Genomic DNA, 25,351 nt, shown 5'->3' on the forward strand with positions numbered 1-25,351 from the left:
TGACATTCAGGGGGTTATTTATCTAAGGTCGAGTTGTGTTTTTCCCTGAAAAAACTTTAGTGTAGTTTCAATAAAAATTGGAATATTTAAGAATAAAAAAAAACCTCATATTTTCAAGATTTTTATTCCCCCAAACTGCAAAAAACTAAAACTTGTTGAGGTCATGTAGACGTCAATGGCAGAGGTCCCTTGAACCATTTGAAGATGTTTTTAGCCTTCATTCGTTTTTTTTGTTTTTTTTTTGCCGATAACTCGATCAATATGAGTATTCAAGTTTTTCCCCCTGATTGACATTCATTTGAGTTTTTTACATTTGAGTGTTTTCGTAAATAAGTAAACATTCGAGTTGTGAGTTTATTTGAGGTAGAAAAAACCTCACAAACTTGACCTTTCCCAAATAACTCCCTTGGTGTCTGCTTCCCTGGAAGTCTTTGCTGAATACACCAGACAGAGCGTAAACTTGACAGCCACCAACCTGTATCTCTGTATTTATCAACCAGATGCAGGGGGCCCATGGGGTTTTACAAAGTCAGAGGTGGTGCCATGTTAATAAGTGTATACCTAAAAATACATGTGTGTAAATGTTATTCATAAAATATTTCAAACTACAAAGTAGTCATATTATGATTACGATAATGACTGTGCATTAAACAACAAGAATAAAATTAACAAGTTGTACTTTCTTTGTATGTTAGCACTGCTGGATATCATCTCATAAGGAAACCTCTCTTTTCTTTCAGGGAATCATGTTGGTATATGATATCACCAATGAAAAATCCTTTGACAATATTAAAAACTGGATCAGAAACATTGAAGAGGTATGTATATATTTCTAGCTTGGAACCGTTTTATTTTTAGGCTCTAGGCATTCATTCAGGCACGAGTACCTGTAACATGACTTAGCAATGGTAATGTGGTTTCTAATAAAAAGAGAGAATATAAACTCTTGGCAACAAATCTGTTCATCTAGAATTCTTGTTCCAGCAGTTCTGTATAGGGGTGATGCACAGATGTGTGGGAATGCACTACATACATGTTTAACCAGGTGCACATAAGAGAAGCATTATGGCCACATTAGCTTTTGTCTTCGCTTTTATTTTTAGTGAGGAGCATAGCAGTGCTCTTATCACAAAAACATATTTTATATAGGTTATAGAAAGTGGAATATTACTATTTCTGATTATAATTAGAACAGATAAGTGCTCTCATATTACTAGCAGCTGGTTTGCTACATCTCCCCCTAATAAAAAATATTTTTTGATACTCCCCTTTTCAGGGACCTGTTGTGATAAATAAAGAAGATTATTTATATTGGAATAAAGTAAAATAACAAAGGAAAGTGAATTATCTTGGACATGTTAAATTGGTATCGTGCCAGATTGATCATGTTCTCGCGTTACATGGTCCAGTGTGGGCCCATAATGACCTATGTCCATATTTGGCCTTTAAATCTACCAATTTCATTTTTAAAGGTTTGTTTGAATGACTGTGTGTGTATATATGGTTTGGCTTGAAGAACTGTTCATATATCGCGATGATCTCTACCAGGAACACTGTGTGGCCTGGTGGAGATATATATCGACGATATTTTTGTAGTATGGCGGGGTGACATTGATTCCCTATCACCTCAATTGCTTTCATTCCTCCATCAAATTCACGCTTACCCATGATGTCAAAGAAATCTCTTTCTTGGATGTACTAGTCTATAGAGAAGGAGGGCTATAAACTAAATTATATTCTAAACCCACTGACCGTAACCAGATTCTACACTTTGATAGCAATCACCCTAGGCACACCAAGAATTCGATACCAATGAGCCAATTAACACTGGTTCACAGATTGGTTAGTGACCCGGTAGTTAGGGATGCCCAAATCAAACATATGAGACACAAATTTAGAAAGAGGGGGTATCCATTGAAAGTATTGGATAAAGCTGAAAAGGTCATGGGACAGACAAGATCTAAAAAAATGAAGGGCCCTAGAATCACCTTTGTCACACAATACGGCGGATTAGCTAGACAAATAAATGGTATTCTACAGAAACATTGGCCTATTTTATGCAGAGCCTATCCTACAGTGAAAGAATTTATCTCCCCTCCACTAATATCGTACAAAAGAGGAAAAACCATAGGGTCCAAACTAACTAAATCTATAGTGCAAAAAGATAAATCATTAACAAGTAAATTTTTGGGACCACACAATAGTGGCATGTATCCATGCCTTGATTGCAAACAGTGTAGACATGTGATTAAAGGCAAATTTTTTTTACATCCAGGTACAGGAGAATCTATTCAAATTAGGGGATACCATACCTGCCTATCACAGTTTGTGGTGTATGCGATTTTTTTGCCCATGTGTTATGATCTATGTTGGGGAAACTATCCAGAAGGTCAAATCACAGATATCACAACACAAGTCCACTATAAAATTGGGAAACACTGCATTACCATTGTCCCGTCATTTCAAGGAAAAGGGCCATACTGTGGAGCAACTACGGTTCATGGTACTAGAATATGTGCCCCCATTAGATAAGGGAAGAAAACCTTGAACTTAGGTTCAAACAAAGGGAAGTATGGTGGTTTAAAAGAATTCACTTCATCCAGCAGGCCTTAATAAGGATTATAATTTATATCTATTTTTAAAGCTATATCTGTTTCTACATGCATTGTTTCTATTGTATAAAGGTTCAAATACTTGAATGGAGATACATAGATTTTATTCAGCCATTGTTCAGTGTACATTGTATCAACCCTGTATAGTGGATAATGAATACGCTGCTAGGTCACTTCCTTTGATGATCCTTAAATATTCACATGGATTGTGTTTGAACTTGATACCATTGACACACATGGCTTGATAAAGAGCCTATGCAGGCTCGAAACGCCGCTTTTTATATGTGCACACATATGGTGATGTCATTTTTTACCATTTAATATAAACTTTTGAGCATTATAAGCGAGTGCTGTCCATTACTACTTATATATATAAACCAAATACTGTACAAAAACCACACTCACAGGACTTTATAAAGGTGAAAAAAGATCTGTTTATTTCTCTTTTTGTAAAGAAATAAACAGATCTTTTTTGCACCTTTATAAAGTCCTGTGAGTGCGGTTTTTGTACATATATATATATATATATATATATATATATATATATATATATATATATATATATATATATATATATATATATATATATATATATATATATATATATATATATATATATATATATATATATATATATATATATATATATACACTAGCTATCATATCCTTGCAGGTCTAGACTAAAAATCACAATAGGCCCTGGTATTCTAGGTACACAGAGGCCCAAATAGCCCAACGAGAGGTCCAAACATCCCCACCAGCCCACTAATTAGTGAGTGTCTATGACATCTTACAGCAGCCAGAACCTACAGATTGCCAGTCCAGGCCTTTATCCATTGTGATCTGTGCTGAATGTATTTCTGTTGAACATATTAATTTTGTTTTGTCATGTTTTAAAGCTGGACCTATGTGTGGCCAGCAAAAATGATTTGCCAGAGAGTCGCTTGTATGATAAAGCACTTTGATTTCAGATCAAAGCTACTGAGTTAAACTAGGTTTTAAGACCATCATAGTGTTTTGACTGACTCCGCTAAGACAAGTTCTTAATGCTTTGTGAAACTGGCATCGGTCTCGCGTGTCTGGAAGTCTGTTGATGGTGATATGGGACTGGATGGGAAGCATCCATCACTTAACTGCATATGATGCAGATAGTACATAACTAAATGATAAAGAAAGGCAATAATCCTTCTCTCTCTTAATGCCATTCCAGCATGCATCCTCTGATGTTGAGAAGATGGTCCTCGGGAACAAATGCGATGTGAATGAAAAACGACAAGTTTCCAAAGAGAAGGGTGAAAAGGTGAGTTATTTAACAGTTTTGGTATCTGAGCTTTAAATCCCATCTTGTGGTGAATAATGAACAAGCCATGAAGGCCGCATTTGGGTACATTTAAAAATATATGAAAATCTGTTTCAAAGAGCAAACAAACAAAATAGTGCATAACCACTTCCCAATTATCATTGTGTTTAATGCACACTGTAGTCAAACCTAGACATAATGAGATTGGATTATTTGTAGATTACAGACACTGGGATGATGACATCAGTGCAACCAATATGGTATAAAGTAATATATATATATATATATATATATATATATATATATATATATATATATATATATATATATATATATATATATATATATATATTAATATTGTATAGTAGTAATTTTCTTGAAGGCTGCTATAATAAATGTAAGCACTACTGTGCAAAAAATTATTTGCCTAAAACTGGCCATAGACACAAAGATACCATTGTACAAAACAAAGATTCGTATGATTTCCGGACCGTGTGTGGATTGTCCCAACATTTTTCGTATCATGGTGATCGGTCATTCAGTCAATATATTGCCTATCTGACGATATCAATGGGAGCTTGTCACTACTATTTATCGGACATAAGTTTAGTATAATTGGTGCCTGTCAATAGTGGCCGAGCATTGTGTGATTTGTTCTCTTTACTACTTTATATTCATCTGAATGGTTAGTTGCAGGTCAGAAGATTGGAACGGATGTTCGCTTGTCTGATATAGGCTATAATCTGCATGTCTATGGCCAGTTTAAGGCATAGAGACAGGGCAGGCAATTACTTTCCATTCTGCACTTCCTAGATGTTAGTGCTATCCGCACATTCCCTCTCCCTTTTCACCTTCTTATTGTTTATCCAGTGCATGGGCATCTCGTCCCCATTCTTTCACATAAACAAGATTTCGGCACAATGCAAAGCTTGCATTAATAACAGTGCCTGCAAAATGGCTGCTGCCCATATGATTTGAAATGGTTTCTTACGGTGACGGATCCCTTTTAATTTTAGTCTTAATCTTGAGACTATATATATATATATATTACTGCAGAGATTGACAGCACTCCAAGGACGACTTTACAACGTAGTCAAGTATGCAAAAATCGTTGAGGTTTATTAGTGGTCCAACGTTTCGTTTCCGTACAGGAACCTTCGTTAGGGCAGTCCCTGACGAAGGTTCCTGTACGGAAATGAAATGTTGGACCACTAATAAACCTCCACGATTTTTGCATACTTGACTACGTTGTAAAGTCGTCCTTGGAGTGCTTTCAATCTCTGCAGTAATTTTATATTTCTATGGACTGGCACCCAGGCTTTATATGCTAATGATTGTGCGTTCCATTGGCTTTGTACAAATTATTTTCTGCCTTGAATAACTATCACCGTTTATATTTTAGCTGGCCCTTGAATATGGAATTAAGTTCATGGAGACGAGTGCTAAGGCAAATATCAATGTGGAAAATGTAAGTAGACTGACTATTAATTTAGTAAGTGGGGAATTTACCAAACTGTAACTACCTCTGGGTTCCTCCCACAGCAACAGACAGGTGACACTAGTGCTTGTGCATGGTAGATTGTAAGCTCCACTATGGCAGAGACCGAGGTGAACGATGAACAATCCGTATATAGTGCTGTAAAACATGTCGAAATACTAATTTTAGTCAAACGCAGCAGTGTGATCAGTCAGCTGCAGTAAGGCTATTACAAGCAAGGAATGATGAATAGTGTTTGTAAAGCAATAAATAATATGTTTGAACTATTTAAATAATGTAGGTTTCTATGGGATACTGATGTGGAATAAAATATACCAGTTTTATGCGTTCCATCTTACATTCCTCTATGTTTATTCAGTTTTTTCCAAAGGTGGCCTTACAGGAGCCAATTCTTATAGTTATCAGACCAATTGTCTTAGGGCCGAACAGTCAAACACCATATGAAGAGGCACTGATGCCTTTCTATTACTCTGATACTACTGATCATTTGGCCAGACAGCCTGAACTGAACAGGAGGAAGTGAAGAGTAGCTGTGACTCCTCTTTACCTCCTCATCTTCTGATGTAACATATACTGGCAGATATGATGCACTGGCAGATAGGATTTACCAAACTGCCCAATATCCATGTGTCAGAATAGGTTGGCCACCATTCTCGACTGAAACTTCTCTTCTTTTCTCTTCTCTTTTGTATGATATCTGTATTTGTATGTTTAGCTTTAGCCTGAGACAAGCGACAGGAATGAGTATAAACCAAGGAAATATATTGTCCAAAACAATTCTGCCCGCTTGGTTCAGGAAAAGGGTGCAACTTTCCTCGATCAGGTCACCGATATCCTGATATCTATAACTCGAATTATAGGGAAATGAGGAGAGCACTCTGCAAGCATATAAATGCTGTGGTTATCCTTTTATTAGTCGACTACTAAGTAACTTGATAAAGGGCACATGGGCCCGAAATATGTCGCGTACAAGTAGTCGACTAATAAAAGGATAACCACAGCATTTATATGCTTGCAGAGTGCTCTCCTCATTTCCCTACAATTCGAATGAGTATAAACCAGTTGTTAGAGGAACACTAAGACCCCAGTCTACATCACTGTTCATAAGCAGGATATACATATTGTAACAGGCTACAGTAGCACGTCGCACTAGCTGAAATGTATGTATGGATAGATGCAGAAAGTTGTAGACAAAGTCATCATGAGATTGTAATTGGCTCAAAATGAAACTTTTAAAAGTTTTACTTTGACTTTTTTTAAAGTTCAGCAAACCATGTAGTCATATGTTTTTCTATAAAAAAATAAGTACAGGTATGGGACTTTTTTATTCAGAATGCTTAGGACCTGGGATTTTCCAGATAAGGATATGGCTCTCCATACCTTACCTCTTAATCAAGAGGATTGTTTTTGCCTCCAGGAAGGGTTAATTATAACTTAGTTACTATAAAGTACAATGTACTGTTTTGAAATCACAGGGAAAAGGGAATTCAATTATTTGGTTAAAATGTAAGATGGCCTTCTTGCAATTCTGAGCTTTCTAGATATTGGATCCTATACCTGTACATGTATTGTCTGTGCATTTGCCTGCAACTTCCATATCTGCACAATGGCATATAGAAAGAGATCTGTAGTGCTGTGTAGTGAAAATAAGCTCACAACATGGTACTGTATAGCCTCAACTAACAGTTCCACATGTCAAAAGACCTGAAACATAGGATATATTGTGATGGTACTGTTCCAAACTCCTGGCCCCCTATATGGAGGCTCAAAGCAGCATCTGGGTGGCTCAGATTATGGAGAGTTTTGTAGAGAATGCCTATGCATGGATGCATACGGGACTATGAATAAATGGCTGATCTATGAATGTTTTCATATATCTGTATCCTCAGTTAAGGGGTCCTTGACTAAATTGTGGACCTGAAAGAGGTAGAAAAAAATGTAACGTGATCCAATAATAATATAGATTTCCATTTATATAGAAATGTATGATCTATGTATTCATTCCTGGAGGGCTCATAATACATTTTAATTGTGTTTGTTGTATGTTTTTAAGAAACCCACACTTTTTGGGGTCAATGTTTTGCCATTCTATAAACTTCTATAAAGAGTGTGTTTATTGTCGCCTGGTACTTGTACTATGTAGGCAAGAGATTAAAAGAAACACCCACTTGCGGTATCACTATTGATATCCAACTCTTTTATCCTTTTACAGGCATTTTTTACATTGGCAAGAGACATCAAAGCAAAAATGGACAAAAGAATGGTAAGTACAAATACTTAATGGCTGATTTGTACTCTTGTTCCAGATACTGGTACTGAAAACCAACTATTTAACATTTTTCTCACTTTCCAACCCTGGTCTGTTCTTCCTTTTTTTCTGATGAGGTTTTGAGTGGAACTTCATAGACTGGAATGATCAAAAGAAAGAAAGACCTATGCCTCAACTTGCTATTAATTTAACAAGCGTGCGCTTGTTAATACTAGAACTTCTTCTTGATTATTTAGGCTGTAATAGATCCTTGTGAAATTTTTATCAGATTTGATTGCTTACTAATATATTTCAAAGATTCTGAAAGTTCTATTATATTAACCCAATACTGTTTCATACATTGTTGAGATTGGGTCCAACTGTGTATAAATATATAGCTCGGTGAGTCCCAGGCAAGAATTTTATTCTTATTTTGCATTGTTTATCTTTCTGTTTAGTCTGTTTTATTATCTTCCATTCTGACTGCTGTCAGGATTCCTGGGTTTTTGTATCCTATTAATGAGAAAGCAGTTCCAAGCATCAGAGCCAGACCACAAAAACTGTAAAAAATTGGAAAACAAACAATAAAAAAGGTCAATTGCAATTCATATTTGAATAATACTGGGGCTCATTTATAACCAGTGGGCAAATTTGCACCTGGGCAGTAACCCATGGCAACCTATCAGATGATTGCTTTCAGTGCTCAGTCTGCATCTGGTTTAAAAAAGCTAATCACTAATTGGTTGCTATGGGTTACTGCCCAGTTGCAAATTTGCCAACTGTTTATGAAAGAGCCCCACTGTTTTCTCTATACTAAAAGTTCATTTTAAGGTGAGCTTTATTACCCGTTATCCAGAATGCTTGGGACCTGGGGTTTTCTGGATTATGGATTCTTTCCATAATCATTTAAAAATGAATTAAACACAATATGATTGCCTTCAATGAGAATTCATTATATCTTATTTTGGATCAACTGTTACAGAGAAAAGGCAAATCATTTTTAAAAATATATTTTATTTAATTAAAATGGAGTCAAATGGAGCTTTTCGCATAACTGTTTTCCAGATAACGAATCCCTTACCTGTATCAGTAAATCTTGTTACCAATATATTTTAGCAGAAAATAATCAGTTGTTAAACTTTAACCTGGGCCAGGACACAATGAATGGCTGGGTATGAGTGAGTTAGAGTAAGGCATGTCTACCAGCACATATTATTAAATTCTAATTTTAAAGTAATTGTTCAGTATAAAAATAAAAACTGGGTAAATAGATAGGCTGTGCAAAATAAAAAATGTTTCTAATATAATTAGTTAGGCAAAAATGTAATGTATAAAGGCTGGAGTGACTGGATGTCTAACAGCTCTCTTAGGGGCAAATTTACTAAAGGGCCAAGTGACTAACACCGGCGAAAATTCGCCAGCATGACGTCATTTCGGTACTTCACCGATTTACTAAAGGGCGCAGGTGTAACTTACCTAGCGAAGGAGATTGATACAATAACGCAACTTCGCACTCTAACGCCAGCCTAATTTTTGCTCTGGCGAATGGACGTAACTGTGCAAATTCACTAAGAAGCGGATTTTACTGAACGTTAGCTGTTCCGCCGGACTTGCCTTCGCCAGCTCAGACCAGGCGAATTGCAATGGAGTGTATAGGACTTCCTCAATTTTTTTGTTGAGTCCCAAAAAAACGCCAGTGTAATTTCACTTTTTCAGGGTGATAGGCTGCAAAAGTCCTTAACTTTTTTTTGGGTAGGGTCCCGCCCTACATTTCCTAACATATGGCACATAAACTATTCACTGGGCTCGTGTAGGGCATTATAACAACTCTATTTTATTACGGTTCCCTGGGCTTGTGTATTGTAATGTATTTGCTGCAACGTATAAGTGCATTCAACTTTCACTTCCTGCCATATGCAAATTAGCCAACACTAGCGCAACTACACTTTGATTGCCGACGTAACGCTACCGAAAATTTGCCAGCGTTCGGCACCCTCGACGCAACTTTGCATTTTAGTAAATTAGCGTTGTCTGAATTTTTGCCTGGCGAATTGTAGCCGTCGCTGGCCAATTTCCGCAAGTTAGTAAATTTCCCCCTTGGTTTCTACTGATTGGTTACCAGGCAGTAGCCAATCAGTGACTTGAGGGGAGGCCACATGGGTTATACCTGTTTGCTTTTGAATCTGAGCTGAATGCTGAGGATCAATTGCAAACTCCCTGAACATTTATGGCCCATGTGAACCCCTTACAGTCACTGACTAACTCAGAGTTAAAGAGCTGAAAAGCAGGAAGTAGGGTTCTGGCTATTATGTTACACATCCAGTCACTCCAGCCTTTATACATTACATTTTAACTATATTAGATTTTTTTCATTTTTTCCACAGCCTATTTACCCAGTTTTTATTTTTACACTGAACTGTTCCTTTAAAGCAATTGGACAGACAAACAATGTCATGATGTGGAAATATACCTCTCTACTATACATGCAAAGTCAGTAAGTGTGCTACACCATCTAGTGCACAATGTAAGAATTCTGCTGCAGATGTGCCTTTTAATATGCAACCAGTAGCATAATAAAATGGGCATCTTCCCCAACTGCATTCAATTGAGTGTGTGCGGATCTGTTTTCAAATTATTGCTGCTCCATCTAGTGGACATTCTTTTTATTCTGACCAGGTTTTCATTTTCCTATTTTTCTGTGCAAATTCTGAAGTGGGTGCTTTAAGAAAAACATCAGACATTCTTCTGTGATGACCAAATTCTTTGTTCTTATTAATGTATGAAAGGTTTCAGTGTTACCGATAAACAGTAAATGAACACGTGGTTAGTTGTACTGCTGTAGGACATCTCAAGTGGAAGTCCAATAGAAACCAGCGAGTGCATGCGTGCAGTAAAATGACTTTTCCCAGAGCATTGGAATAATGTTCACATTAAGGTATTTGTTTATATTTCAGGAAGGGAACAGCCCTCAAGGCAGCAACCAAGGAGTCAAAATCACCCAAGACCAGCAAAAGAAGAGCAGTTTTTTCCGATGTGTCCTTCTGTGAGGGATGCTGCCTTATTGGAGTGCTTTGCTCCATCATACTGGACTGTGCCTGTATCTTAATTCCTATTGTCTTTGCAGACATAAAACCTTAAACCTGCAGCTCTGCAGCGTTCCAGCTCCCAGAATGAGAGTAACTGTTTCACCTAGTTTATCTGGAACATGTTCTTAGTATGTACATTTCTTCTCTTCTTTTTTTCCCTTCTTCTCACTTTTGTTTGGATGAAGGTAACCACCGGACTTTCATTTTCCTTTATTTTTTTTCCAAGTATATATTTTCCAATAAAGTTCCAGCCAAGTTTCATATATCAGGTTTTGATTAGAAACTTGCTGGTGACTATTCCAAATTTTCATCTGGAGCCATATTTTACAATTATAGGTTTTTTTTTTTTTTTTTCATTAACCTTAAAATGTATGATCCTTTATAGCTGGGTACATACGTATAATATATATAGATATATAACATATAGATACACAAATACAAGTTTGTGCTTTGTAGAGATATACACACCCATGCATACACCAAGTCTGTATGCAAATATGTGCACCTTTAACTTACATTCCAAAATGTGTCTTCCATGTTAAACCTATTGGTAGACATCAAAATGAGTTATTTTTCTTTAATTTAATGAGCAGTCTTAGGTTTAATATATTTAAATGCAAAAGGAAACTGTAAGCCAATATAAATTATGCTGCCTCTATTCTTGTCGTCTGTGTCCAATCACCACAGGCCTCATTTTGAAGCACAGCCTGTTGCCTCCATTAGACCTGAGTACCAACCGTGTTACATTTCCACTCACTGATGCATTGTTCTGTGTTAGGGACTTCATCATTTTGGGCAGTTCAACATACAGACTGTATCATTCTCCTGTTAGACTACACTAGCTTTACTAGTTCCTTTTGGACAGCAAGAGAATATTGGTGGGGTTGCTGGTGTTTATTAAAAAAAAATCCCATTTAGATTGAGTCATGACTTTCTCCACTAAATTTAGGGGTTCAGGAGGAGCACGTTTCCTGCAGTTATACCTAGTAGAGCCATAGGAATTATTAATGGCAAAATATTGTATTCAGAATTAGAGATTACGCCTTTGAATCTGAATTCGCATTCTGCCATTCTTTTGTTTCTGAGACCTGTATGTTTTCATATTGTATTTGTAAATGTACTTTTGTAAATGCTCTGCCTAATCTTACTTGGTAGATATGACCAACCACTGAACATATTGTACAAGTCGTATGTAAAATGTCTCTGGCGAGACTTACTTACTGTATGAGACTGGCTGCTTATTCATTCATTCATCAGTACTGTGTCATGTCATATTGGCCATCCCTGGCTTATTATAACTCAGCAAATTGCAGCTATAAAGGGCAATTAAGCTTTGATCATTTGCATTTTTCACCTGTATATTGCATACATTTACCCTAGGTGACATAGAAGCATTTTTGTGAATTAGATTCTTTAAGTGGTATTTTATTGCTAACATCTTGTGCTAGTGTAGTTATCCACAAGCACCACGTTTTGGCAAATCAACTAGTGTTAAATGTTCGAAAATGAATTTATATCTCTCTATTTGGTTTCAGTGGGTACCTGCACTAGTGAAGTTTAGCACTTCGTATACTAGCCTTATTGGGGCAGATTTTAATTACATACATACAAAATTGCCTCAATACATGTACCCTAGAAAAAGATCTAACTGCTGTATGTCACTGCACTGGTGCAGTTTTGGCACCTGTGTTGGTAAATTAGCCCCTTTGTCTTAAAATGTTTTAGGTTGTATCACCAAAGAATGGAATTTGTGGCTTACAGCTCAGGCAGGCTCATCATACATGGACCCTGTGATACTTATTCAATCTTAGCACTCCAATAAAATCAGCACACAAACTCCAAATAGAAACACATTTTCCTTGGTTAAAAAAGGGGTTCCGGCAATACGTCTGTTTGGCTTTGATACTCTAGTCCAGGTTCCAGGTTTGTTTTCTTGTCCCACAAGGCCATTGCTTATCAGATTCCATATCTAGAATTCTTATTACTGCTATTGTGCCACTGGATGTTTTGTTTCAGCATATAGAATCCCCTGAATTTCTATTACATTGTATGGCCACATAAGGGGTTTCAAGCAATAATCACTCCATTGAGCTCCTTTTGCATTCCCCAAGCAGTGCCAGGAATTGATTTTTGCACTGGTATTTTCAGTGTTATTTTTTTTTTTTTTCCCCCAGCCCAATGGTATTTTCAGATAGAAATATGTACAGGCATGATTGGGTAGATCTTGACCTGCTGACTTGCATCCTGGTCCTACCCACTTCTGCCCTAACAAAGAATCCACATGAGTTGATATGTGCCACAGGATCCTGGAAATATCATATCTGAGGGTTGATTGGCCAGGGAGCACATAATTCCTTTCTTTTTTCCTGTTTTTTATACATTATTTAGCCCCCTGCAGCCCACTCTCTTCTGGGTGCCTATGGGTGGCATAATTCTTCTATAAATAGGAGAATTGTACTCCAGTTCATTCCTAGGGCTGGGGGGGATTTAAAAAAAAATAATAATAGTGCATCTATTCTTTATTAGCACTACTAACATGATCTTATCTAACACAGGAAAATTCAGTCTGACTTAACACACTTCTGTGATTCCACCAGCAGAAACTAGTTGTAAGTCTTAAAAGTCTTAACGCATATCCCAAAATATCACTGGAGCTGGAAATCTAGGTCCTGTTTTTCAGCATTTCAGAAACCCATGCAAAAAAGAAAAATGTGCCACTTTAATGAAGGCTTAACACCGACACTATTTAGAAGCAATTTCATTTTTAAAGGGAATCCATGATTAAAAAGCAGAATTAGTAAATGTATGTTCGAGCACACATGTCATTCTGATGCTTTAGTGACAGAAACCTCTTCTATACATAGGTGACACCTACTAGTCATCATCTTTTGTTTTTTTTTTGTTTTTTTTGCTCTGTAATTTATGCCAGAATGCATATAAATAGCTAATGTCTAATGCATTTGTGCTACGTATATATTTTCTAGTGATGCATTCACTTTTCGCTCATATTGCCATGTAGGCCTCTGTATTTGGTTTCTGTACAGCTTTTTCAGGTTTACAAAGAATGATTCAGTGAAAGACTAGAGGGGACTATGTAAGACCAGCAGAATAAAATCTTTTTGATTTTTGATAGCCTTCGTTATGGTTTCAAAACAGATTATATTCCATATGATATATTATAAACACATCAAACGTGTCCTGCTGGAGATCTGTAATAACTTGCTTTGTTTACAATGACAACTGCACTTCAGGAAAAATACAAATTAAAGCTTATTTTAAAGTTATGAATGTCTTCTCTTTTTTTACAAAAGAAAAAAAGGATTTCTCTGTCTTCTTGTTTTTTAGCATCTGCCTTGAGCCAATATAGTATTCAGAATGACATAGAAATGTTATTAGCTACAGTTACAACACTTCAACTTTGGACATTTGCTATTATAGAATATTAAAGGGGTTCTTCTTCACCCTGAGCTGCAATCTTTTACATACAGAAGAGCTTGAATCAGTACCTAGTATCTTTATAATGTTTTCATGGATGATCTGTTGCTCACATTTAACCTCTTGAGGCAAATTACAGGGGAAACTATTGTGGAGGCTGTAAAATACAATGATATACATGCTGCTTGACACCAGTATGATTATACAGACCTTATATACATTAAGCAGAAAGCTCAAGGGGTTCAGCATTAGCTCTACATTCCTGGCATGGAGTTCATGGCCCCCTGTAAACAGGAGATTAATCTTTCCCCCAAGAAGATACTCAAAGCTTTTCCCAAAGTATAAAATAGGAAAGGTTTTCTTTGATATATAAATGGCATCATTTAAATGGATGGCCTATAGGTGTCTGGCATTTGGGACAAATAATAAGCAGTGTTATTTCTGCCCCTTAAGTCACCTACCCAGAAGACCTTAAAGGGCCCTCCTCCATAAAAAGCAGCTTCTAAGATGCCTAGCTGTTGACACAAGGTCAATACTAGTGGTTACACTAAACCTGCTGTTCTTAACATTATGATGCTCTGCCTTTGTATCCACAAACACATGGGAAATAACAATGTCAATTCTACATATATATGGTTCTCTAGCTAATAACTGTTTATGACACACATTGCGTGAAGCTTGTGTTGTTCACAGATGCCAAAGAATAAAAAACGCTCTTGCCTTCTAGCTGATCCAGAAAACATTGAAAAAAAACTGAAACTTAGTTACCCTTATGCGCAAAAAAAAACTTTTCCAAATCAAAAATGGTAATTGTATCAGTTAGAGCAGGGATCACCAATCCTTTTTACCCATTAGTAAAATTCAGATGTAAAAAGAGTTGGGGAGCAACACAAGCACAAAAATGTCTCTGGGGTGACACATAAGGGCTGTGATTGGCTATTTGGTAGCCGCTGTGTTGACTGGTAGCATACAGGAGACTCTGTTTGGCAGTGCACTTGGTTTTTATGCAACCAAAACTTTCTTCCAAGCCTGGAATTCAAAAATAAGCACCTTGAGGCCACTGGGAGCAACATCCAGGGGGTTGGAGAGCGACATGTTGTTTACGGGTTACTGGTAGAGGATCACTATTTAACTATGTGGTGCCAAGTTACCAAACTGTATTAGTTTTACTATAGTGTAGCACTTCATAAAAGCCAACAGGAAATGCAATGAGAGTTGTTATTTGTTGCAAGACGACTAATCACATTTTATAAATATCCCTTAAAGAATAATACAACATACTATTAACTTTGTATTTTTTTTATTTTATAAATGCATATAAACCTTACTTGAAACTAGTGGGGAGCAATTTTTTTGCCAGCCATGGATCTGCGGTGAAATTCCACATTTCGCCATCTGCAAATTCTTTAGCAAAACTGCCACAGAGTCACAGAGACAAAAAGTCGCCATAAGAAAAAACGGCTATTGACGTTAATGCATTTGGACAAAAAACTCCCATTGACTTTAATGCATTTGGCGCAAGAAAAATTTATCACATGTAAATAATTGTCACGTGTAAAAATAATTTTGACGGCCATTGACCGTTTTTGGAATTTTTTGCAGTTTTGCTAATTGTTCGGCAAAGCAAAACAGGACAGATTCGCTCAGCGCTACTTGAAGCTACTTATTGTATTTATCAGTACCAGTGCAATTTCGCAGCTCACATTATTTGCATATTTTTATTTATTCTTATAAATAGGAGAAGCCCTAAAAACAGGGTGCATTTCCACCTTTATCAAGTAAGAAATCTTGCAATGTTGCCCATGGTAAACACACCAAAAATACACAAAATGAAGGCAAAAAGATGCATTTAATAAAAGCTACCACTAGGTGCCCTGCCAGTGTATATACATCAGCATCACCAGTCACATAGAGCAGCACAGATGTCCCAAAAGAAAATAAATATTGATGCTTCTTCTTGACGAATCTTGTGCACCAGGTATAGTACCCTATAACAACCAACAGATATTTGATTGTGAACAGTAACTATTGCTTAATTGCTATGGGTTACTAGACCTGGTGCCAATCTGATCAAACTGTGTGAATTTTATTATATAACCCCAAACAAAAACTGTGGTACCGTGTTAGCCAGCAGCAGAAATAATAAATAAAAGAACAAACAAATACAAAAAGTATTGTAGAAGTGATACCTATATTGGCTAACAATAAAAAAAATATATTGCAAGCTTTCGGAGAACCAAGGCCCCTTCGTCAGGCAAAATACAAATGAAATCTAGAAAGGCACAGCATATATTCTGTTAGATCAGTGAAAGGTATTCATGGGCAATAAATTCGAAATTTACAGATAGATAGAGATCAAATGTAGAGATAATATAATGAATTAGGGTGGGTTGTAAATAGTCCAGGAGTCTGGATTCAGTCAGGTCACATAGTGTGACATGAAACCTGACCCTAAATTAAGGCCCTGACTTAATATGTTAAATAACTCATACATTTGAATTCATAAATCTTTCTTTCCTGTTCAGTTTTTTTGTTTTTTTTTTTAAAGGTTTTTATTTTTGTTTTCACAACAAAACAACACACACAGTAACATGTACAGTTAGGCTACGACAATCCAAAGCAGTTATACATCAAAATAAGTTGACAAGTAGTATGAGCATACAGCATAGATCCGTAAATGGGCAAGGGGAGGGGAGGGGCACCTCGGACCAAGGACGTTGGTTTGTTAAGAAATCACCAAGCTAGGGGGCTGCTTCTGAGTTGGCATCTAGCCAGGGGTCCCAGATCTTTTCAAATTTGTGGGGACAACGTCTGGCTAAGTATGTGAGTTTGATGACAGGAAGTTTATTATTTACCATCTGGACCCAGTGTTTGATTGTAGGTGCTTGAGGGCTCATCCACTTCATTGCAACAAGCTTCTTTGCATAAAAATACACCGTTTTTAGCAGTATCCTGGTTTTGTTTAAGGGGACCACCTCATCCACAAGCCCTAGGAGGCACACCTCTGGGGCTAGTACCCCGGGGAGGAGTAGCTGATCTGAGAGATATTTTACCACTGCAGTCCAGAACTCATGGACTAGCGGACAGGTCCACAATAAGTGGAAGAATCCAGCATCTGGGGCCTGACATTTGGGGCATGTGGCAGTGGGGTTCCTGCCCATCATTCTAAGTCTCAGTGGGGTGATATAGATCCTATGCATAATTCGATACTGAACCATCTTGTCCCTAGTAGAAATCAGAAAAGCATACACTCCCTCAACAGCATCTTCCCACAGTGCATCATCCAAATGAGGGATATCCACAACCCATTTACCCTTTACCTTCCCAAATGGGTTGCCTAGAGCAGGGATCAGGGATTTATAGAGGTCAGATATTAACTTCTTAGGGCTAGGGTCCCATAATCTGCGTTCATACTGTGGAATCACAGTAGAGACCGATTGCGAGCCAAATTGGGACACAAATGCATGTCGCAGTTGGAGATATCGATATATCTGGATTGTGGGCTGGTTCAGTTTCTCCTTAAGTTGGGACAAGGTCGGAAAGTTATCGTTAACTAATAAGTCGCTCAAGTGCTGAATCCCCAGTCTAGGCCAGTAATGGAAATCTGGCAATTGTGTTAGATGCTGGAGGTTGGAGTTCCTCCACAATGGGGTATACGGTGAAGGTGTAGGACTGTTTTGGGTCAACATTTTCCGAACTATAGCCCATATTCTTTGTGGGATCGCCAGCACTGGTGGCAACTCCGGGGTATCTTTGCGTCTCCTGTAAGGGGCGTTTCTAATTGCCTCTAGGGAGCCTGCTATAGAGGCATGAAGTGCAGTTAGCGTGTTCTCTGGGTCTGTGCAGAACCAGTTGTGTACATACATTAATTGTGAGGCATAATAATAATATCGGAGATGTGGGAGGGCAAGGCCACCCTTTTCCTGAGGGGCCATAAGTGAGAGCTTGCTGATCCTAGGGGATTTGTGGGCCCATATATAGGGGAGTAAGATAGAGTCTATGTGTTTGTGTACCTGTGGGGCAATCCACACTGGGGCATGTTGCATCACATACATATATTTGGGTAAGACAATCATCTTGAATAAGTTCACCCTGCCCCACACTGTGAGAGGAAGGCGTTCCCATTGACCTGCTTTATTTTTGAACGAATGCGTTACTGGTTCAATATTGTCCGCCACATAATCGTCAAGTTTGTTTGATATGGTAACCCCTAGGTACTTAAATTTCGACACCCACTTCAGTCCCAGGATCTCCCCTTCATTACGGGGTGCTTCAATAGAGAAAAGAGTAGACTTGCCCTTGTTTACCACCACTGAAGGTGCCAAAGTGATCAATCAATTCTAACGCCCTGTGCAACGAGTTCTCGGGATCCGCTAAAAATAGAAGGATGTCATCCGCATATAGGGCTAACTTTTCTTCTAGTCTCCCACACTTAAGCCCAATCACGTTGGTTGCTTGGCGTAGCATTATGGCCAAGGGCTCTATCGCCAGAGCAAATAGTAGGGGGGAAAGCAGGCATCCCTGTCTGGTACCACGGGACAGAGGAAAGGCTCTAGAGAGGGTGTTATTGACCTGTATACGGGCAGTCGGAGAGCGATAGAGTAGCTGAATCCAGTTTATGAAATTGCAGCCTATCCCAAAATTCTCTAATACCTTCCACAAATAGGACCACTCAATTGAATCGAATGCCTTGGTGGCATCCAGGGATGCTAGCGTTCTGTTGCCACCATTACTATGTTTAATTTGGAGGTGGGAGTACAGCCGCCTGAGGTTAATGGACGTGCTTTTGTTGGGCATAAAGCCAGTTTGGTCTGGGTGAACCAACGTAGCTATCACTTTATTTAGGCGCTGGGATAATATTTTTGCTAAGACTTTCACATCCGTATTAATAAGAGAGATGGGGCGGTAGGAGTCACAAGAATCAGGGTCTTTTCCCTCTTTAAGTATAAGAATGATGGTAGCAGTGTAGAAGGATTGAGGAAGTGACCCTGTCTCTTTGGCCGCAACTAGTGTGGCGTGGAGTTTGGGAGTGAGCTAGTCACTAAGAAAGCGGTACCAGGCGGTTTTCCCTGGGGATATGCTTCCAATGGCTTCTGCCACTTCACCCAAGGTTATGGGGGCATCTAGATATGAGGACTCCGCTGGGCTAAGCCTAGGGAAGGTAATGCCTTGTAGGTATTGGTCTAGTTCTGGCTTGGAGTAGGAGGCGTGTGCGGAATAGAGGTCCTGATAGTAGTTTGCAAATACGTCCGCAATGTCCACCGCCCTCGTCATATAATCACCAGCGGCATTTTTAATTCCCGCTATCATCGTGGGGGGGTTGTTAAGTTTAGCCAGATACGCCAGGGTTTTGCCATTTTTGTCCCCCTGATCAAATATCTTTTGGTTGATATACAGTAATTTTTTCCGAGTGGCATTAGTTTGCGCTAACTCGAGGTCTCTCTGGGCAGTGATCAGCTGCTGATGACTTTCTACAGTGCCTTGTACACAATAGGCTTTTTCGGACATGAGGACTTTGTCCGCAGCCTCGTCAATTGCTTGCTTAGCTACTGCTCTCGCCCTGGCAATTGCTGAGATCAGGGTGCCCCTAGCTACTGCTTTGGAGGTGTCCCATAAAGTATTATTTTGCGCTGAGTGGGAGTTAGACTCCCAGTATTCATCGTATCCCTTGGTACAGGTCTCAGCCACTTCGGCGTTATTGAGCCATAGGGGAGAGAGTCTCCACTGGAAATGTTTGGCCCGGGGTGTGACGCTAAATACTAGATATAGTGGGGCGTGATCAGATAGGGCCCTTGGGAGGTATGTGGCTTCCGTAACCCATTGGGCGAAGTCTGGGGTGCCCAAGGCCATATCTATGCGGGATAGTGAACCCTTACCCACCGAGTGGCAGGAGAACTGTTTTTCTGTGGGGAATTTGTGCCGCCAGATGTCTGTTAACCCCACTGCTTCCATCCACTGATTGAGCGGGGAGGTAGGCGTTGAGGAGGCATGTAACCTATCCAACGTTTGATCGAGCACCGTATTAAAATCCCCTGTGACACAAATTGGGCATGGTAAGTAGTCAGAGAGTTTAGCAAAAATGAGGTCTAACAGATCCAGCTTGAAGGGAGGAGGCATGTATACATTGACTATTACCAGCTCTTGATTATTAACTTTACAATGGAGGATTACAAATCTACCAAAGTGGTCAGTGTTAACACTTAGCAGTTCATATTGTAAGTACTTGCGTACCAATATAGAGACCCCTCTGGAATATGTGGAGTAGGAGGCATGATATACCTGATTAACCCATCTCTTTTTTAGGGCCATCAATTTTTGACCAACCAGGCGGGTCTCCTGTAGTAAGAGGATGTCAGGTTTGTATTTACCAATATATTCAAACACGAGTGCCCTTTTGAATTTGGAGTTTATCCCACGCACATTCCACGATAGTAATTTTACATCCCCCATAATTTGCGTCTACTAGAAGTGGTGCCAGGATACTGCCATTTACTCCAGAGTGTCTGTATCCCCTCCTCCGCCCACACAGTTGATAGGAGGACAAGTACATAGCCAGCTGTACATAACAAATAACACACATTAGACGCCCCAACTTTTCCCCTAACCCACCCTGCCCGACTATACCCTATAGACGGCCTGTACCCCGAACTGGATTCCATTAGGAGAGGTAGCAAGTGCTAAGTTCTTGAAGCGCTGCCATGCCGACCGCACTGGGGGCCGGGACAACAGTATCCTGTAGCAGCGAACACACCATTGCTGCTGCTCGGAACTAGACTGCTGCTGTGGTAATGGGATAACAAGGGAAAACTGAAAAGAGGGGGAGCATACGCGGCAGCGTGAGCCACTTGCTGTCGCTGAGAAGGCATCAGTGGTCATTCAGGCCATTCCTTAAAGAAACAATGAGGCTTGACGGTGGCAGACCTAGTGTTCCGGACGAATGACAGAATAAGTGTGTGGGGGGGAGTCATGCCCTTCCGCATACGGGAGCATAAGGAACAGTAAGACAAAGTTAGTACTAAACCACGTACTAGGGCTCGATGATAATGTAACGGCCTTGCGCGCCACTGTGTTTTGTCTAGTAGCCTGCAGGGGCAGGCACGACTCCCAGGGTAAATTTCGCCAAAAAAGGGGGGAACCCCTCAAACATAACTATGGAGCCCCAAACAATGTAGGAATTAGTCACTGGCTCGTATACTCACACACCCTCCTGCGTTACTGACGATGAGGCGGACTATGGCGCGGGCTGTTCTGTTGCCTCCGCATATTAAGCCATTGGTCTGCTTCTGAGGGGGATCCGAAGAACCGCGTAGAATCGCCATCTACGATCCGCAGCTTTGCAGGATAAATGAGCGAGTAAATTATTCCCACTTCTCTCATCCTTCTCTTGACACCTTGAAAAGAGGCGCGTTGCTTTTGTACCGCCGGCGAGTAATCTGGGTAGAGACTGACAGGAGATCCATTCCAGGTAATTGGGCCCTTCTTCCTGGCTACTACAAGCGCCGCATCCCTGTCTCTATAATTCAGGAACCGCATGATGAACGGCCTCGGATTTGCGCCAGGCGGCAGAGGCCTAGTGGGGATGCGATGTGCATGTTCGATGATCAGGACTTGTGAGAAGGCATCCGGTCCCAGGTTCTCCTTCAACCAGTTCTCAGCAAAGGCTTCTGGGGTAGTGCCTTCGGTTTTTTCAGGAAGCCCCACCATGCGCAAATTATTGCGTCAGTTTCTGTTTTCCAGGTCCTCAGCCCGGTTGGTAAGGATCTGTACTTGTTGCCGCAGCTGAGCGATATCATCAGGGATGGGGCGCACTGTGTCCTCTAACTCCGACACTCGCCGTTCTGCCTCTGCCGTACGCTCGCGGAGGTTCTGGAAGTCCTGGCGCAGAAGCGAAAGATCCACCTTAATGGTTTCAAGCTGTGCGGTTGTGGATGAGTGAGTGCCTTTAATCGCCATGAGGATCTCTGCGTTGGTAGGCTCAGGCACTGCGGAGTCAGAGTCGTTACTGTCCGACACTGGATTTGGCAGGTCCGCGTCTGCGGCCTTGTCAGCGTCCTGAGAAGCACTCAGATACCTGTCCATGCGGTTTTCGGACCTGGCTCTGGTACCATGTTTTCCCATATTGCAGCTGGGTTATTAGGGTGTTTATTCGCAGCACAGGAGACCACAGTCCTCAGGGGTATAATCAGGATGCTAGCTGAGAGAACGGAGCAACACAAAAGCACGTCTGCTCAATCCGCCCCTTCCTGTTCAGTTTTAAAGTTCCCTTTTAGAATTAAGACCTGCATGTCCTGAAGACTGTGATTTTGACTGCAGAAATGTTGCCCCACTGGTGTATCACATGATTTGATGTTGATTTTATGTCTGTGATGGTTCATCCTGGTGCACAATTTTTGTCCTGTTTCACCAATGTATTTGCCTCCTGTAGAGCACCTAGTACATGTAATCATGTATATCACATTGGATGAAGCACATGAATAGTGGTCCAGAATGGTGTAGACTTTTTGTGTATTCGGAATTGCAACTTGATCTTTGCACAGGATGTATTTGCAGATTTCTGGCCGTGTATGGGGGCTTCCTACGGGTCTTCCCGATCGATATCTGGCCAACCAACCTGTCGGAGCCCCTTGGCGTATCGTAATTCGATCGTTCAGCCATACGGCCGAACATTAGAATTACCCCCGATAAAGCCATGCCGTTAGTGGCATATCGGGGAAAGATCCGCTCGTTTGGCGGTGTCGCCAAATGAGCGGATCTTTGAGTCTATGGCCAGCTTAAGTTGTTTTAGGAAGAGCACTTCTGACAATCATTTTCCTCAGATTAGGTGGTTGTCTATAAGACAAGAGAGGTCGTTTCGGGAATATTTGTTTTAGTCGGGTATTTGTATGGAGCATGGGTTGCAGGTCTCTGGCTATTTTTCTAATAATGTTCAGATGTGGGTTTTAGGTAACTACTATAGGTACCCTGTTGTTTTTTTTCTTTTCTTTGTAATCCAAGAGTGTGTCTCTGGGTATTTGAGTTGCTCTGTGGATTTGATCATCAATAACCTGCGGATGGTATCCCTGATTAACAAAAGTTTTCCGTAAGGAAAGGAGATGTTTATTTCTGTCATCAAGGTTTGAGCAAATCCAGTTGTATCTCAGAGCCTGGCTAAACACAATTGATTTTTTTATGTGATGAGTATGAAAACTGTCCCACATGGTATAGGGATGTTTGTATGGTTCCATTTTTGATGGAGATGGTTGTATCCAAGAACTTGATGTGTGAGTAAGAAGGTTAAGGGTAAGGTTGATGGTGGGGTGGAATTGGTTAAATCTTTGGTGGAATATCAAAAGATATTTTTCTGATGCTGTCCATATGATAAGTATGTCATCTATATACTGTAAATAGGTTAAGGGCCTGGTGTTGCAGGAAGCCAGGTCATTTTCCTCTAACTGAGCCATAAACAGATTGGCATACTGAGGTGCCATTTTGCTTCCCATAGCACTTCCCATCAGTTGGAAGTATATGGCATTCCCTAAAGAGAAAATCACCTAATCTGAGGAAACTCACAAAATCAAAATCACAGTCTTCAGGACATGCAGGTCTTAATTCTAAAAGGGAACTTTAAAACTGAACGGGAAAGGTTATTATATAACTCCATAATCATTTAAATGCTTATAGCACTCATTGGGGCAAATTCACTAAAGGGTGAAGTGGCTAACGCTAGCAACTTTTCACCAACGTTACCATCCGCAGCGACATCGGCAATTCACTAACAGGTGCAGGTGCCAATTCGCTAGCGAAAGAGACCGTCACTAGCGTTCGATTGCAACTCTATCGCTAGGAGACTTTTCGCTCTGACGTTACTCCGCAAATTCAGTAAAGTGCGGATTTTACTGAACGTTGTCTCTTTCACCAGAGTTGACTTCGCCACCTCAGACCAGGCAAAGTGCTAAAAAGTAGCTATATCTTCCTCAATCACTTACATCATATCCTGTGTGCTGAAAATGCATTAAAGTTCAAAAAACACTGGCGTCTTTTCCTTTTTTTAAGTGGGATTGGCTGCAAAAAGCCCTACTTTAGACTTTTGTTGGGTAACGAGTTTTCTCCAGACATTTCATAACATATGGAACATTCATTTTACAGTGGGTTCATGTATAGGGCATTATATTAACTTTATTAAGGTTCCCTGGACAAGTGTAATAAAAAGTGGTAACTTCAAGCATTTGCAGCAACATTTATAATAAAGATCTCCATACAACTTTAAATTACCCACCGTATGCAAATTGACCTAAGCGCAAGATCATTAGCGACTTTTCACTAGGCACAAACGAATGCTAGCACATCTTTGCTATGAAATGCTCACACTGCCAAAGTAACGCTAGTGAAAAGTCACCAGCATTTGGTGGCCAGGGTGCAACTTTGCATATTAGCGTAGTGGTAGCGAATTTGCGCCTGGTGAAGTGCTGTGATGTGTGTGAAGTTGTGAAGCGGTTGCTAGCAACAATTTGCCCTTTAGTGAATCTGCCCCATTATGAGGTGAGTACCTATCAAATCTTTTACTCAATCTTGTAACAATCTCGTTACTGGGAACCTTGCTTGGCGGCGGGTACACTCTCAATGCATAGGGTATCCCTGCGGATTCCGGTGTTCAATGACGCCCTTTTGGGGCCTGAGCTTTCTGCTGCAGAAAACACAAGGAAAAGTGCGTGAGTTCAAGGCATCCATTGCTGAGAAAGGACGCCAGCGTCACCCAGCCCTGGTGCGCAAACCAGGAAGTGCGTGCCTGCGCAGAAGACGTGAAGAGGCACGCCGGGAGGTAAGAGACCGGGAGGATCTCCCGGCGCGTTGTACACATCTACAGTTACCCCATACATGGAGAATAGTTTTACTTTTTATCAAACTGTACAGCTGAATGCTATATAAGCTCCTAGCAGTGTTGACTGGTTTGTAACAAAGGCAGTGCCAGATAGTTTGATGGCACCATCGACTTATTTGAATTATCATTTTAATGTAATATGTCCCCTCAATAATATTATTGTATATTTAGCACCTTTGTAAGAAAAGGTGTACAGCTCTGGTGTAAAGAATATGGGTATGGGGTGTGTGACCATTGTCATGTGATTAACAGCTAGGCTACAACAAGTGATTATAGGCTTGTAGGGAATAATACCCAAATCCAACCGAAAATTG

The 25,351-nt window shown here is 39.9% G+C and overlaps 1 protein-coding gene across 1 annotated transcript in view; it reads left to right on the forward strand.

Annotated features, from left to right (window-relative positions):
* The window catches only part of rab8a.L (RAB8A, member RAS oncogene family L homeolog), a 29,174-nt gene extending 15,146 nt beyond the window's left edge, over positions 1–14,028 (forward strand). Inside the window, exons 4-8 of the mRNA XM_018255775.2 lie at positions 741–818; positions 3,823–3,912; positions 5,315–5,380; positions 7,623–7,673; positions 10,613–14,028. Coding sequence (XP_018111264.1) covers positions 741–818; positions 3,823–3,912; positions 5,315–5,380; positions 7,623–7,673; positions 10,613–10,705 — 378 coding nt within the window. The 3' untranslated portion in view covers positions 10,706–14,028. The remainder of the gene's footprint in view (positions 1–740; positions 819–3,822; positions 3,913–5,314; positions 5,381–7,622; positions 7,674–10,612) is intronic.
* Positions 14,029–25,351: the final 11,323 nt, after the last annotated feature.

This window comes from Xenopus laevis, chromosome 1L (genome assembly GCF_017654675.1).
Source record: "Xenopus laevis strain J_2021 chromosome 1L, Xenopus_laevis_v10.1, whole genome shotgun sequence".
NCBI lineage: Eukaryota > Metazoa > Chordata > Amphibia > Anura > Pipidae > Xenopus > Xenopus laevis.